The 12,821-nt window shown below is 38.8% G+C and overlaps 1 protein-coding gene across 8 annotated transcripts in view; it reads left to right on the top strand.

Annotated features, from left to right (window-relative positions):
• RALYL (RALY RNA binding protein like) overlaps positions 1–12,821 on the top strand; it is an 818,932-nt gene that overhangs the window by 723,605 nt on the left and 82,506 nt on the right. For all 8 annotated transcript variants that reach the window (XM_027561653.1, XM_027561650.1, XM_027561649.1 and 5 more), the window contains one exon: positions 11,138–11,301. In XM_027561653.1, the coding sequence (XP_027417454.1) occupies positions 11,138–11,301 (164 nt within the window). The remainder of the gene's footprint in view (positions 1–11,137; positions 11,302–12,821) is intronic.

Below are 12,821 nucleotides of genomic sequence, written 5' to 3'. Positions count from 1 at the left end.
CTTCAAGACTGAGAGATTTATAAATTCAGACAATGAGTCCAACCTTCTAAAATACATCTACTTCCACACAACACGCACATTCAGTAAAAATTGCAGACACGTCTCGCTCTGCACGGTAGTGTGGGACCGGAAAGGAAACTGCGCAGAGTGACGTTAATAGTCAATAGGAGAAATAGGGTTGTCCGTGACCTTTAAAAAATTTTTGTCAAAACATTAAAAACTCTATGTTATAAATGTATATATTATACATGTATGCATATATACATACATATATAGAAATTCCTCATGCATACATATAGGAAAATACAGTGAAATGGTTATTTAGTATACTAATTTAAAATTGGAACATTTTAATGTAAAAATACTAAGAGTTAATGTACTTTTTTCTTGTAAAAATGACTTATCAAAAGTAATTTGACTAGTACTAGCCTTCTTCTTTTATTATGATATGAGGCAAGCACCTCTTCTACCCCTCAGTGAATTGTTATGCTACTAATACTGGGTCAGCTTTGACATTTTATCAATGTTGTGAACTACCTCTAAGATTTCCTCAAGATGATTCCTTTTCTTTGCCAATTTCACTTCCTCTGGGACATCTTCTTCCCTTTTCAGCACATCACAACCACTTACCTCATTTATGTCAGTATGTTTTGTTTAACTAAATTCCTCTGTCTCCATCTCTAGAGTCTCTTGAGTGGAAGAGTGTCCACATCCTTACAAACAGCTATTTCTCCTATAATTCCATTTACATTTAATTTTAATTTTACTCCCAGTTTCCCTCCTCGGTTCTCTGCTATACCAATTCCCTCTTTTGGTTACCCATTCTTACAAAATCCCATGTGGACTCATCACCAGGAAGCAAAGAGATCTGTGTGTGAACTAACAAATACACAATGACAAATCCCTGACAGACTTTGAAAGAGGTGACCTGATCGTCAGGAACGTCTGTTAATTAGGTAGAGATTTGTGGACTGAAAAACCAGTAGCAAAGCTTGGACTTTATGAAATTACTCACCGTTAATATATGTGGTAAAACTGAAATTTGACTTTTTCTGTTGGGAGGATTGGTGTCATTTAACTTAGGATTGGCAAATGAAATTCTGATAGTAGAGGTATGCGAAACAAGAATTATCTGTGCTAGGTCAATGGACCATACACACACATACAAAAACAAAGTAAATATTGTTTAAAATTCTATTCAAACAAACAAACAAATATGCCAAGGCATAAAAATGCAAAGCTTGAAAAACAGAACATTTTATGTAGGGAAGAAACTACATAATCCCTCGTAAGGGTCTCCTTTTTGCTCAGCCGCACGGGTCCTCTCCCAGCCCCAGGAGATCTCCGTGTTCCTTCCTGTCTGGGGACCTTCCTCTGCGTACTTCTGCTCCTGCCTCTCTCCACCGTCTAGTTAAGGACTCCATTCTTCAGGTCTCAGCGTGGACTCCTCTCTCAGACTGAATGAGGTTCTTCTGTTTCCCTCTCTGCACCTGTTACTGTTCCTTCACAGTACTGCTCCTCGTTTATATTGCTAGATTTCTCTCGGCAGTAACAATATTTGGTTTATTTCTGCTTGCTTTCCTTCCTCCCAGAGGGCAGGAAAGATGCTCAGCTCTGCTTATTGTATCCTCAGGCACTATCATTAAGTCTCACGCATACTGGAAACTCAGCTTTTGTTATTAATTCATTTCCTTAGATTTAGAGACATTTTGCTTTCTCCAAGGTCACATAGTTAATTAGTGGCAGCACTACAATCATAAACTAGGTCTCTATTTATATTCAATAACCAACTGTGCAGATACACACAACAGAAGGGGAGCAATATTGGCCTATGGTTTTACATAAAAGGAAACAGCCTTATCTACACAAAATCAAATCCGCAGCCATACCTTTAGCACCACTGTGTTCAAAGCTAAGCAAGTGACTTCTCTAGTCATCCTTTTATGACCAAATATAAATTTTTAAGGATGACTTTCTCAAATAATTTTTAAAATTTATGTAAAATATAATATTTAATTTTAAATACTTAATAGCTTGTAATAACCCATCCTAACAATGATGTAAAGATCTGGCAGCATTAAAATAATCCCATTTACTGAAAAAAAAACGATAACATTTAACTAGTCTTTCAATTATTTGAATATTTCAGTTTTTGACAATTTCAAAACATTTTCTGATACTCTTCTGTGTTTCAGGATACAGAACACTGTCTTCATTGCTATGAATAAAGTTGCCAACTAATATACATTGTCTTTTAGACTGTCAATATGAAACTGTTTTCACATTGTTATCACTTAAATATTTTCTATCATGTGACTTCCTTGCACATTTAAAGAATTTCTACTTAAAATGGAGTAGATGGTAGGAGACCCAAGTTCTGGTAATCAACCTGTAAACTTTGGGTCAGGTTTACAGTTTTTTCAGCGACCCAGGCAGCACTCGTGGTAAATAGCCTGCTTGCCAGTGCAGGAGACATAAGAGATGTGGGTTCGATCCCTGGGTGGGGAAGATCCCCTGGAGGAGGGCATGACAACTCACTCCAGTATTCTTGCCTGGGGAATTCCATTGGCAGAGGAGCCTCACAGGCTACACTCCACAGGGTCACAGAAAGTCGAACATCAACTGAAGCAACTTACCACTGGCCCAATATTTGCGTTTTACTGTGTATATATTACAGCTAAAAAAATCGTAAGATATATATGTAGGTAGATGATAAATAAATATATTTTACAAGCAAACAAACAAGAGCCTTAATCAGCAAGTAATTACAGAGCCTGAAGCTTTCAGATGGTTCTCCATCTCACACAAAAAGCTAACTCTGAATAATTTCCGAAATCATTTGCTTCTCTTATATAAAACCTGTTTGGTTTGTACGTGTACAGAGATGAGTATGGGTGTGCTGCTAACAGACTGAGCAGCCTGTGCTCTCATTAGTTAATTTCCCATCTTCTGCATTTGGCTAACAGAGAGAGAAGCATCTGCCGTAGTAGACACAGTCAGGAGTTCCCTGTGAACCTAGATTCCCCAGGAAGGGACAAGAGTGGAGAGGCTGGACAAGATAAATAGCCTAACAGGCCAGTGCTAACAGTTTTATCCACAGTAATCCCTCCTTAGTTACATTCTGCTTGTGTTTATCGTTAACTTTTTGCTCTTTTTACTAACGGCACAAGCGTGGGCAATTTATTTAACGCCACAAAAACTTGTCTCATCGATGAAGTGAACGTGAAATTAATGTCTACCCCATAATACTGTTCTGAGGATTCAGTGAAGTAGCATATTTTTATGACTTGCATTGTGCCTGGTGTGTTTTTTGTACTTAATCAATGTTAGCTGCTGGTAGCTGACAGTAACCATTAATAGTGATAGAGAATATGTTCCTTATACTGATATTCAAGTAGCAATGTCCCTGTGACTGAGGAATACACTGATTGGTCAGCTGTCCTTTCATAGGAAGTCCATTGTGACACCTCTGGATCATTCTTTTTGTATGGTTTTCCCTCCTCCTGCCCCCTAGAGCATTCCAGTTGCAGCTGAACACTCTTATCAATACTCAGCTATTTCCATTCACTCCACGCTGCTTGGTTTTCTGTCAGGAAAACAGACATCATACAGTTATGCTGAACAAGGAGAATTGCTTGTAAGAACTTTCTATGTATTAAGGAACTAAAAAAGGCAAAAACAAATAAACAACAACACAAAGCCCACAGTGATACGATGGAGTCAGCAAACTACCTTTATGTCTACCACCTGTGGGGTTGGAAAACAGGAAAAGGAAGGATTATCAGATATCACTCTAGAAAAGGGGGCTTCCAGAGCTCACAGTGAGAGTAGGAAGTTCTGCTTAGTTGCTGCTACTGTATCTGAACCCGGAGAATCCCACAGGGCTGGAACCCAGACCTCTAAAGAAGCAGTGCCACCTGATGCCCTCTGAGGAAGTGTGGAGACTGTTCTGCAAATGTTGCAAAAGTTTTCAAACTGGATTCAGCTGCCACTTCTGGAATGCATTGCTGCTGTCAGGGTGAAGAAACAAGGCTGCAGTAATGCTGAAAAAACAAGAAGCCAAAACAAAACCAGGAAGCAAAACAGAAAGCGTCAAGTCCTCTCTTCCTGTTCCAATCTTAGTCTCCTTCTCAAGCCCTTAACTGGCTGAGCCTAGAAAGGAGCCAGCTGGCCCCGGCAGAAGTGTGGCTTACCGAGTCTCAACTCCAGCTGTTACTAAATGCCTCTCATGAAGCTGAGAGATAATGTCTCAGTAACTGACATTCATTTACATCCTATTGTTAGCCTATTTCTGCCAGGCTTGGGAATTCTCATATAATGGGCGAGTTTCAACTCTCGCATTGTTTTAGCTTAGAAAACTTCTCTACACAAAGTTCCATCTTAATGTGAATGTTTCAATACATTATTCCAACAGTAACTTTTCCAGCGGAGAAGGCAGTGGCACCCCACTCCAGTACTCTTGCCTGGAAAATCCCATGGACGGAGGGGCCTGGTGGGCTGCAGTCCATGGGGTCGCTAGGAGTCGGACACGACTAAGCGACTTCATTTTATTTTTTCACTTTCATGCATTGGAGAAGGAAATGGCAACCCACTCCAGTGTTCTTGCCTGGAGAATCCCAGGGACAGGGGAGCCTGGTGGGCTACCGTCTATGGGGTCGCACAGAGTCGGACACGACTGAAGCAACTTAGCAGCAGCAGCAGCAACTTTTCCAAAAACTAATTTAGTGTCTCTCCATGGTTTCGGGAATCATGAACTGAAAGTGAAGTGATAGTCACTCAGTTGCGTCCGACTCATTGTGACCCCATGGACTGTAGCCCTCCAGGCTCCTCTGGCAGTGGAATTTTCCAGGCAATAATACTGGAGTAGGTAGCCATTCCCTTCTCCAGGGGGTCCTCCTAATCCAGGGATCAAACCTGGGTCTCCCACATTGCAGGGAGAGTCTTTCCTGTCTGAGCGACCAGGGAAGAGTATCACTAACAATAGACTTTCGAGGTTATTCTAAGCTGTACCAAAAAAAACTGCCCAATTTACTGCATTCAATGGCGTTTTCTTTCAAAGGCCAACTATGACTCTAAATGAAGGACATTACATGTTATTAAAATGAAACATAAATATTTGTACTATCCCAAGTAAAGTAAAAGGAGAAGTATAGCTAAAATTCGGAATACCCCCAAGGAATGTTTTCAGTTTCTGAGATATCAGCAGTTTTAATGAAACCTCTCTTCAATAGTACCAGGAAAGGCACTGAGGCATTTATCACCTCCAGTAATGAGCAAACTTCTATTGATAGAAAAAAAAAAAAAAGAAGAAGAAGCAATGTCAGAGCTTCCTGACCTTAAATATATATGTGTGTGTGTGTGTGTGTATACACATACATACCAGTGATTCAAAATGGGGCATTGCTCAGTTCTGGATCCATTTTGACATTGAGTAAATTAACATAGGAGAAGCTACGAGAGTTGCAGTTAATGAAAAACAACTCTAAGTCACGTTGTACTTGTCTCAGATCATTGATTATGGAGCACAGTATATATTCATGAATATTGGAAAAACATATTAGCAAGAAGCAACGTCTGTTTCACTATGCAAATTTAAATTACCATCTGGTAAAATGGGATTCCACTTAAAACACTTGGAAGGCTTAGCATGGCACGGTTGACGAAGGATGTGATTCGGAGTTAGAAGACAAGTTGCAGGTCTCAACGCATGTGTGTTGACTGGTTAAACTTGGGGGTGGGAGGGTTATCTCATCCGTTTCCCACAAGTTTCCTTCATGGGCAAAATGGCTTAACAATACACATGTTACAGAATTATAAGAATTAAATAGAATCAGTTTATTGATTAATAACCTCACAATTGCTACCTGAATCCATTCACTTTTTAACAAGATACCAAAACTGTACAAAATATAAAGATTAGATTAAGGTCAAGATATTGCTAAAATAGATCATTGATGATCACAGTCAATGCTTTAAAAGCATGTTCAAGAGGCATTTGTACAAGACCAGGGATGGGGCTTGCTGGCAGGGGGTGGGCTGTTGGCAAGGGTGGCTTCACGGAAAATCATGGAAAAGTTTAGTGACAAAAAAACAGAAATAAGAATTACTCATTTACTGGTCTCAAGTGAAGTGTGCCTATAAAAAGCATTTTTTGGATTCAGCTGTAACCAAAAGCTTATTTGAAGTCAAAAGGTAGAAATTACAAACAGATTTTATGAATTTCAAGTAGTTCAAACAGTACAGAAAGCAGATATTCTAATAGGCTAGAATCATTCATGTGGATTTCAAATATAGCCTTTTAAAAAAATGAATGGCATCTTAGTTTGGTTTTATAGATTCTGTTTATCAGAAGTCAAATAAGCTGAAGACAGAAACCCTTCTTGTCATTCAACAAGGTTGAATGAAGACACAGCCAGAGATCGCCGATCCTAGAGTTATTGATCTTCATTTATCTGCTAAAAGCGTCCAGGGAGAACATGGCCCTGAATAGGTGGTCAAATTTTGGTTCTGGGAAGGCCAGTTGTTTAACCCAAAGTCCAGACTACACTTTTTGGTTAGCACTTAATCCCATAGTGACTGTAAATTTGGGTTCGTAAGTAAGGAAAATGAAAAAGTATTTTTATGTGGGAAATTTAGAAGAAAACAGATAATTACTGATTTTTAAGTTATTATTTATCTAAATGATAATCTAGTGTTCAGTGACAAAATAATACACAAATATTACATTTTCAATTTTTTTCGTGAATTTTAAAATCACATTGGTTGACAGTGAAAGTTCAGTTCAGTTAGTCGCTCAGTCACGTCTGACTCTGCAACCCCATGAACTGCAGCACGCCAGGCCTCCCTGTCCATCACCAACTCCCAGAGTCCACCCAAACTCATGTCCATTGAGTTGGTGATGCCATCCAACCATCTCATCCTCTGTCACTCCTTCTCCTCCTGCCCTCAGTCTTTCCCTGCATCAGGGTCTTTTCAAATGAGTCAGCTCTCCACATCAGGTGGGCAAAGTATTGGAGTTTCAGCTTCAACATCAGTCCCTTCAATGACAGTGAAAAATGGACATCAAATTAAAAGTCCAGCAATCAAGTAATGATTTATTAGACTGTGGTATATCTACTTGTGAAAATGCACCACAAAACTTAAACGTTGTGAATGAGTGAAGTTCACTCAGTCACGTCCAACTCTTTGCAACCCCATGGGTTATACAGTCCATGGGATTCTCCAGGCCAGAATACTGGAGTGGAATAGCATTTCTCTGCTCCAGGGGGATCTTCCTAGCCCAGGGATTGAACCCAGGTCTCACTGCATTGCAGGTGGATTCTTTACCAGCTGAACCACAAGGGAAGCCCAAGAATAATGGAGTGGGTAGCCTATCCCTTCTCCAGCAGATCTTCCCTACCAAGGAATTGAACTGGGGTCTCCTGCATTGCAGGTGGATTTTTTACCTAATGAGCTAAAAATAAACATTAGAAAGACCATTTAGCAAACGTGGGAAATGTTTTTAATATAAACCAAAGAGAATTAGCCAGGATACATTATGTTTTCAGTTATGTAAAAAAATACGAATTCTTGTAGAAAAAAGATTAGAAAATGACAGTAATTGTTTTAGGGTAAGAGATAGGAGGTTATTTTTTCCATATATATTTTCTGAAAATGCATTAAAATGTTGCTTTTTTATTGTTGAAGTTTAATAATAAAAGGCTTTTAGTAAAAACAAGAATTCAAAATTATATTAATTTTGTACATCAATGTGCCATTAAATTGTCTTTGTCCAAAAAGCAACTGTTAAAAAGAATATCCTTATTTTTTATAGACACAAGCTGTGTCTATTTTTTATCAATAAATCAATATTAAAATTGCTTACCACTTTTCAGCTTTTGTTTGATAATGAAATGACACATCTCAGATATTATTAAAGCAAACAAAATTCCAAACAGAAAATGGTCCCATGAAAAGTAGAAATGTTTATTAAATAAAATAGACCTTCAAACTTCCTCAACCTGCTGTTTTTATTAAAATCTGACATTTGCTTTATTTATTGCTTGAGAGTAGGTCTTTTAAAGTTTTTGTTTTAAAATAGGCCTTAGAGAAAAGAGAATTATGTGTTTGACTTTAAATCATTATTTGTTTGACCTGTAAACATAATGGGAAAAACAGTATTCTAATAGTATTAGGGAAAATGAAGGGCCATTAAAGGAAAGGAAAGGGAATACAATTCTGAGAGTGGAAGAACAAAAAATCAAGAAGAAGGAAAGAATTTAAAGTTTTCAAGTGACCTTGGAGATTTGAATTCCATTGAATTCTATCAGATGGAAATTTCTCTTGGACTATTTTCTCTGATTTGCTGAGGACAGGATTCTGATGAGAAAGCCAATGTTTGTGTCTCCTTCATAGGCTGCCTTTCACCTACTTCCTTCTGTATTTAGAAGAACTGCTACATCTTGCAGTCCTAGAGAACGGCCTTGCTTCCCATCCTTATCTTGTTATTAATATGTTTTCATGCTTGAAAACAACTCCCAGTCTTCCTCCTCTTGGTTTCTGGTAAGCTCAACTTTGCCCAGTGAAAAGTAACAAACTTCCAGCTCCATTAAAATTTAAAATCATGCTCTCATATGAAATGCCCTTTTAGCTTTGTCTGTGTGTTACAATATCACTTTTATCAAAATCAAGTTCTAATGCTGCATATCTTCCCAACAGAGAGACAGAATGAATTGGCAAAACCTTACCTGATTCTGTAACGGGAAAGGAGTCATCTTTCTTTGAAGTAACACATCCAAATATTCAGAAAACAAGGACCTGTCCCTATAGCAACTTACAACAAAGAACACAGCATATACTGCTTTACTAAAATGTACATCCTACGCTAACAATGTGTCACAAATATAGTGAACAGATGCAGCTCTGTTTTTTCAGCATGAGATCATACCTGGCCAACACTGGAAGTTTTGTAATCCTTGTCTGGGGGGAAACAACAGAAATATTGATGAACAGTGCAGTTCTAAAACATTATTGAATTGCACTATCATTAAAGTAGTAGTCAGTATGATGTCTTCACCTGACCTGACATCCAGTATAGCACTGTTACACCATTTTATATTTCAGTTGTGCTTTAGAGAGTTTCTTAACTCGGTGTGTAGATTAGTTTATTTCATGAACCTGCTAAATGGCATTTTGACGTCCTGGGGAAATGATTCCTCCAAAAGAGCTTCCCTTTCGTCTCCAGCAGCAACTTCCACCCTGGAAGAGATGGGTCAGTTGTCACATTTCTGTTCTTTCGGTAACTTTGCAGGTGGTAGCTCACGAGAAGCACCTTTTGTATTTTGGTTCACTGACTTAGGTTGCTCTGTGAATTCAACGTATAAATAAATAATGTAGGTCCTGTTTTGTGATTGAAATGAGGGGCAGGCTTAGTTGACCCTTCTGATTTTCGAGCCCCTAGTGGTATGAAAATGGTCCACAGCGCCTTTCGGCCTCATCGTCCCCTACCCTTTGAAGTCAGCTATAATGTGTGGGCATCCGTGACCTGTTCTTTGCTGGCAGCTCCTTGGCTCTAATGGACTTTGCTTATGCGCAGAGGATGACCCCTCTCTTGAACTCTGTCTCCTTTCATTTCTTTTCCTTTCTAGACATCTCTTAGTATTTCCTAGCATGTTCCCAAATCATTGTTTTTGGATCTGTTAGCTCTCTAATATAAAAGACATTCTTAGTACCAAGGTCTGCTTCAAATGTGGTTTGTGTACATCCGACTTTTCTTCCCTCTAGTGTCATAGTATTCAGTGTTTCTGAATGAATACTTGGAAACCAGCCTATCTTAATCATTATCTTTCATATACTATTTTCCAAAAAGAGATTATCACATTTCCATTGGTATATACAAATGAGATGTAATTTTATGAAATAACCAATTATAGAAGGTTTTAAATATTTTAAAATTTAAAGCTGTTTTCATTTTCTCATTTCTGTCTTTCACATTAGATTTTCTATTGACTGTTTTAAACCAATTATGAGAATCCATATAATAGTGTCATAATAAAATATATAATAACCATCATTTTAATTCAATAATGCTATTTTATTTATAGTAGACAATGCAATAATACCTCTGCCTCAGTGGCAAATAGTTTTAAAAATAAATGAGTATATATATATATACATATATATATATAAAATTTTTCCCTCTGGTCCTTTTATGCTGCTCAAATGTGCTTAATCACACAAAAATTTGTTGTGTGTATGCAGTATGAGACTTTGAATATATTAATTACATATTTTTATAAATATGTAAATACTCACACTTTATCCCTTTCATTGTCTAATGCAAATACATTGGTTATAGTGCGTATCATTTTTCACTTTTAAGCAGAAGCTTCAGCGTTTTATTGGTATTCTTTGTTAGAGAAATTTTTAATAGCTAACTACAAACATCTCTAGTCTCAATTTCCACATCTACCAAATGGTCAGAAAAATAAAATACCATCCTGATAAACATTTTCTATCAGTTCTTTAGTCAACAAAGTTTTGTGCTCATGCTACCAGCCTTTCATCCAAGTTCAGCTCCCTTTTTTCTAGTCAGAAAAGCCTAGTCAGAAAAATTTTTCATTACTTAAGAAAGTCCTTAGTGAGAGGGAAGGAACCATGTTGATTTTTCTCTCACAGCTGCCCTCTTTAAACTAGTCATACTTCTATTTTTTTCCCGCCTTCTGAGATATTTTCTGATTATACACTAATTTTCTTTGCTCTGTCCCTGATTCTGCATGATCTTTTCCTCCTTTCAAACTATCTTACTAAGTATCTGATGTGGAAGGGGAAGATTTCTGTTCCTAAGAAGGATAAATCTGTTAAATCAAGCAAAGAAATATACTTGGGAATGAAGGTCAGAATAACTCCAACATATTGCAAAGTTCCTTGTTGTTTCATGCCTTTATAAAAGTGAGTTCATATGGAGTCAGATTTTAATGTTCAGAAAGCATAGACTACACTAGCATCCCATTCCTTTAGTGAAAATGAATCTTCCTGATTACAGTATTAAAAAAACGTGTTGACGTTTTTTCAAGGCCATTCTCTTAATCATCTCAGACGTTTGGTAGAACGCGCAGGTGTGAGCCACAGCTCTCAGCCGCGTTTGTGTTTCGTGAAGGTTGTTTGATTACCACGGCCGTGTGCCTCCGCCGCCCCGCGCGGTCATCCCGCTGAAGCGGCCCCGAGCGGCAGTGACGACCACGCGCAGGGGAAAAGGAGTTTTCTCCATGAAAGGAGGATCGAGGTCTACGGTCAGCGGCTCTTCTTCGTCGGGCTCGAAATGTAAGTAATCTTCTTCGCTTCCCCGTAAAGAAGGGTAGGGGTGTGGACCATTGCATGAATGTCTGTACTCAGTAAATGAATCAAGAATTATGGCAGGGTTGCTATGTACGATGTATGAGCGAAATATCAAATGGATAAGAAACGGTCTCTGCTTTCCACTCTACTGCAGTAGAGTAGTGTGGTGGAGACAGACACCAACATGACTAACGCAAACCTGGAAGCGATCAGGAAGGTGTTTTATTAGAGCAAAGAATAGCTCTGACGCACCTAGCTTGTGACACGTCCAAGTCTTGCTGCTTTTGGTGAAGACACAAATTTCACTTCCAGAAAGAGTCATAGAGTATCTTTTCAGAGAAGCAGAATGCAAAATCAGTGCATGCTTTGAATATTTGAGCCCTGGGGTAACTAAGAGGGGAATGGTAGAAAGGCTAAAAGGGTAACTAACTTTCCATACTATTCTAAATCAGGAGAATGGTGTCTGAAACCATATGTAATGTCATAAAAAATAATATTGAAATAATCTCACATGGATTAATAAAAAGTAGAGCTACAAGCCTCCCAACGAAACACATTGTTAAGTTTTTATATGGACAGATCCAGAAAAATATAATTTGTTATGAGAATATTATTCCTAAGGTAGAGATAGCAGTTTTTCTTGCATTTCTTGAGGTTACAGCCTACAAAGAGACAATAGCAAGCAAGGTAAAATCTGAGGTTTTAACACGGTAGATCATCACTATGTCAAAGAATAAAGTAGAATAAAGCGACAGAGAAAGAGGAGAGCTGTGTTTCATGGCATGGAGTGTGGCTGCCTCTCTGACAAGGTGCTGTGTGAGCAGAGACCCCATGGAGGCAGGGGAAGGAGTGTGTGCATGAAGCTGTCGGTGGCAGAGCATCTGGGCAGAGAGAAGGGTCGGTGCAGAGACCTTACCCTGGAACAAGGAAACCAGGGCCAGGAGTGAAGAGGAAATGTGGTGGGGATAAGGTAGAGCCAAGGCAAGTCCCAGTGCAGCCTGTTAGGTCCCGTGGGGGGTTTCTAGTTACTTTAAACCTGTCCTTCAAGACAAGTGAAGCAAATCCTTTATCCTAAGTTTACTGATGGGTAAGCACAGAGAAGCTAAATCATCAAGCAAAGAACTGACTCTTTGGATAACACCCCGATGCTGGGAAAGGTTGAAGGCAGGAGGAGAAGGGGATGACAGAGGATGCGATGGTTGGATGGCATCACCGACTTGATGGACATGAGTTTGAGCAAGCTCTGGGAGATGGTGATGGACAGGGAGGCCTGGCGTGCTGCAGTCCATGGGGGCGCAAAGAGTTGGACATGACTGAGGGACTGAGCTGAACTGAAGCACAGAGAATGTTACATTGTTAGTAGATGGTAGAGCCAACACTAAACCCATATTCCTTCCTTCTCATCCCTGTATATGCTGTCTACTTTAGAACATTGCCTTGTACCTTAGCACCATCAGAAATACTAAGAAAAAACACCGTTGAGATACTTTGCTTTTATATGAAGA

This window comes from Bos indicus x Bos taurus, chromosome 14, assembly GCF_003369695.1.
Source record: "Bos indicus x Bos taurus breed Angus x Brahman F1 hybrid chromosome 14, Bos_hybrid_MaternalHap_v2.0, whole genome shotgun sequence".
Classification (NCBI taxonomy): Eukaryota; Metazoa; Chordata; class Mammalia; order Artiodactyla; family Bovidae; genus Bos; species Bos indicus x Bos taurus.
Note: the sequence above shows the minus strand (reverse complement) of the source record. Positions and strands in the feature narration are given on the sequence as shown.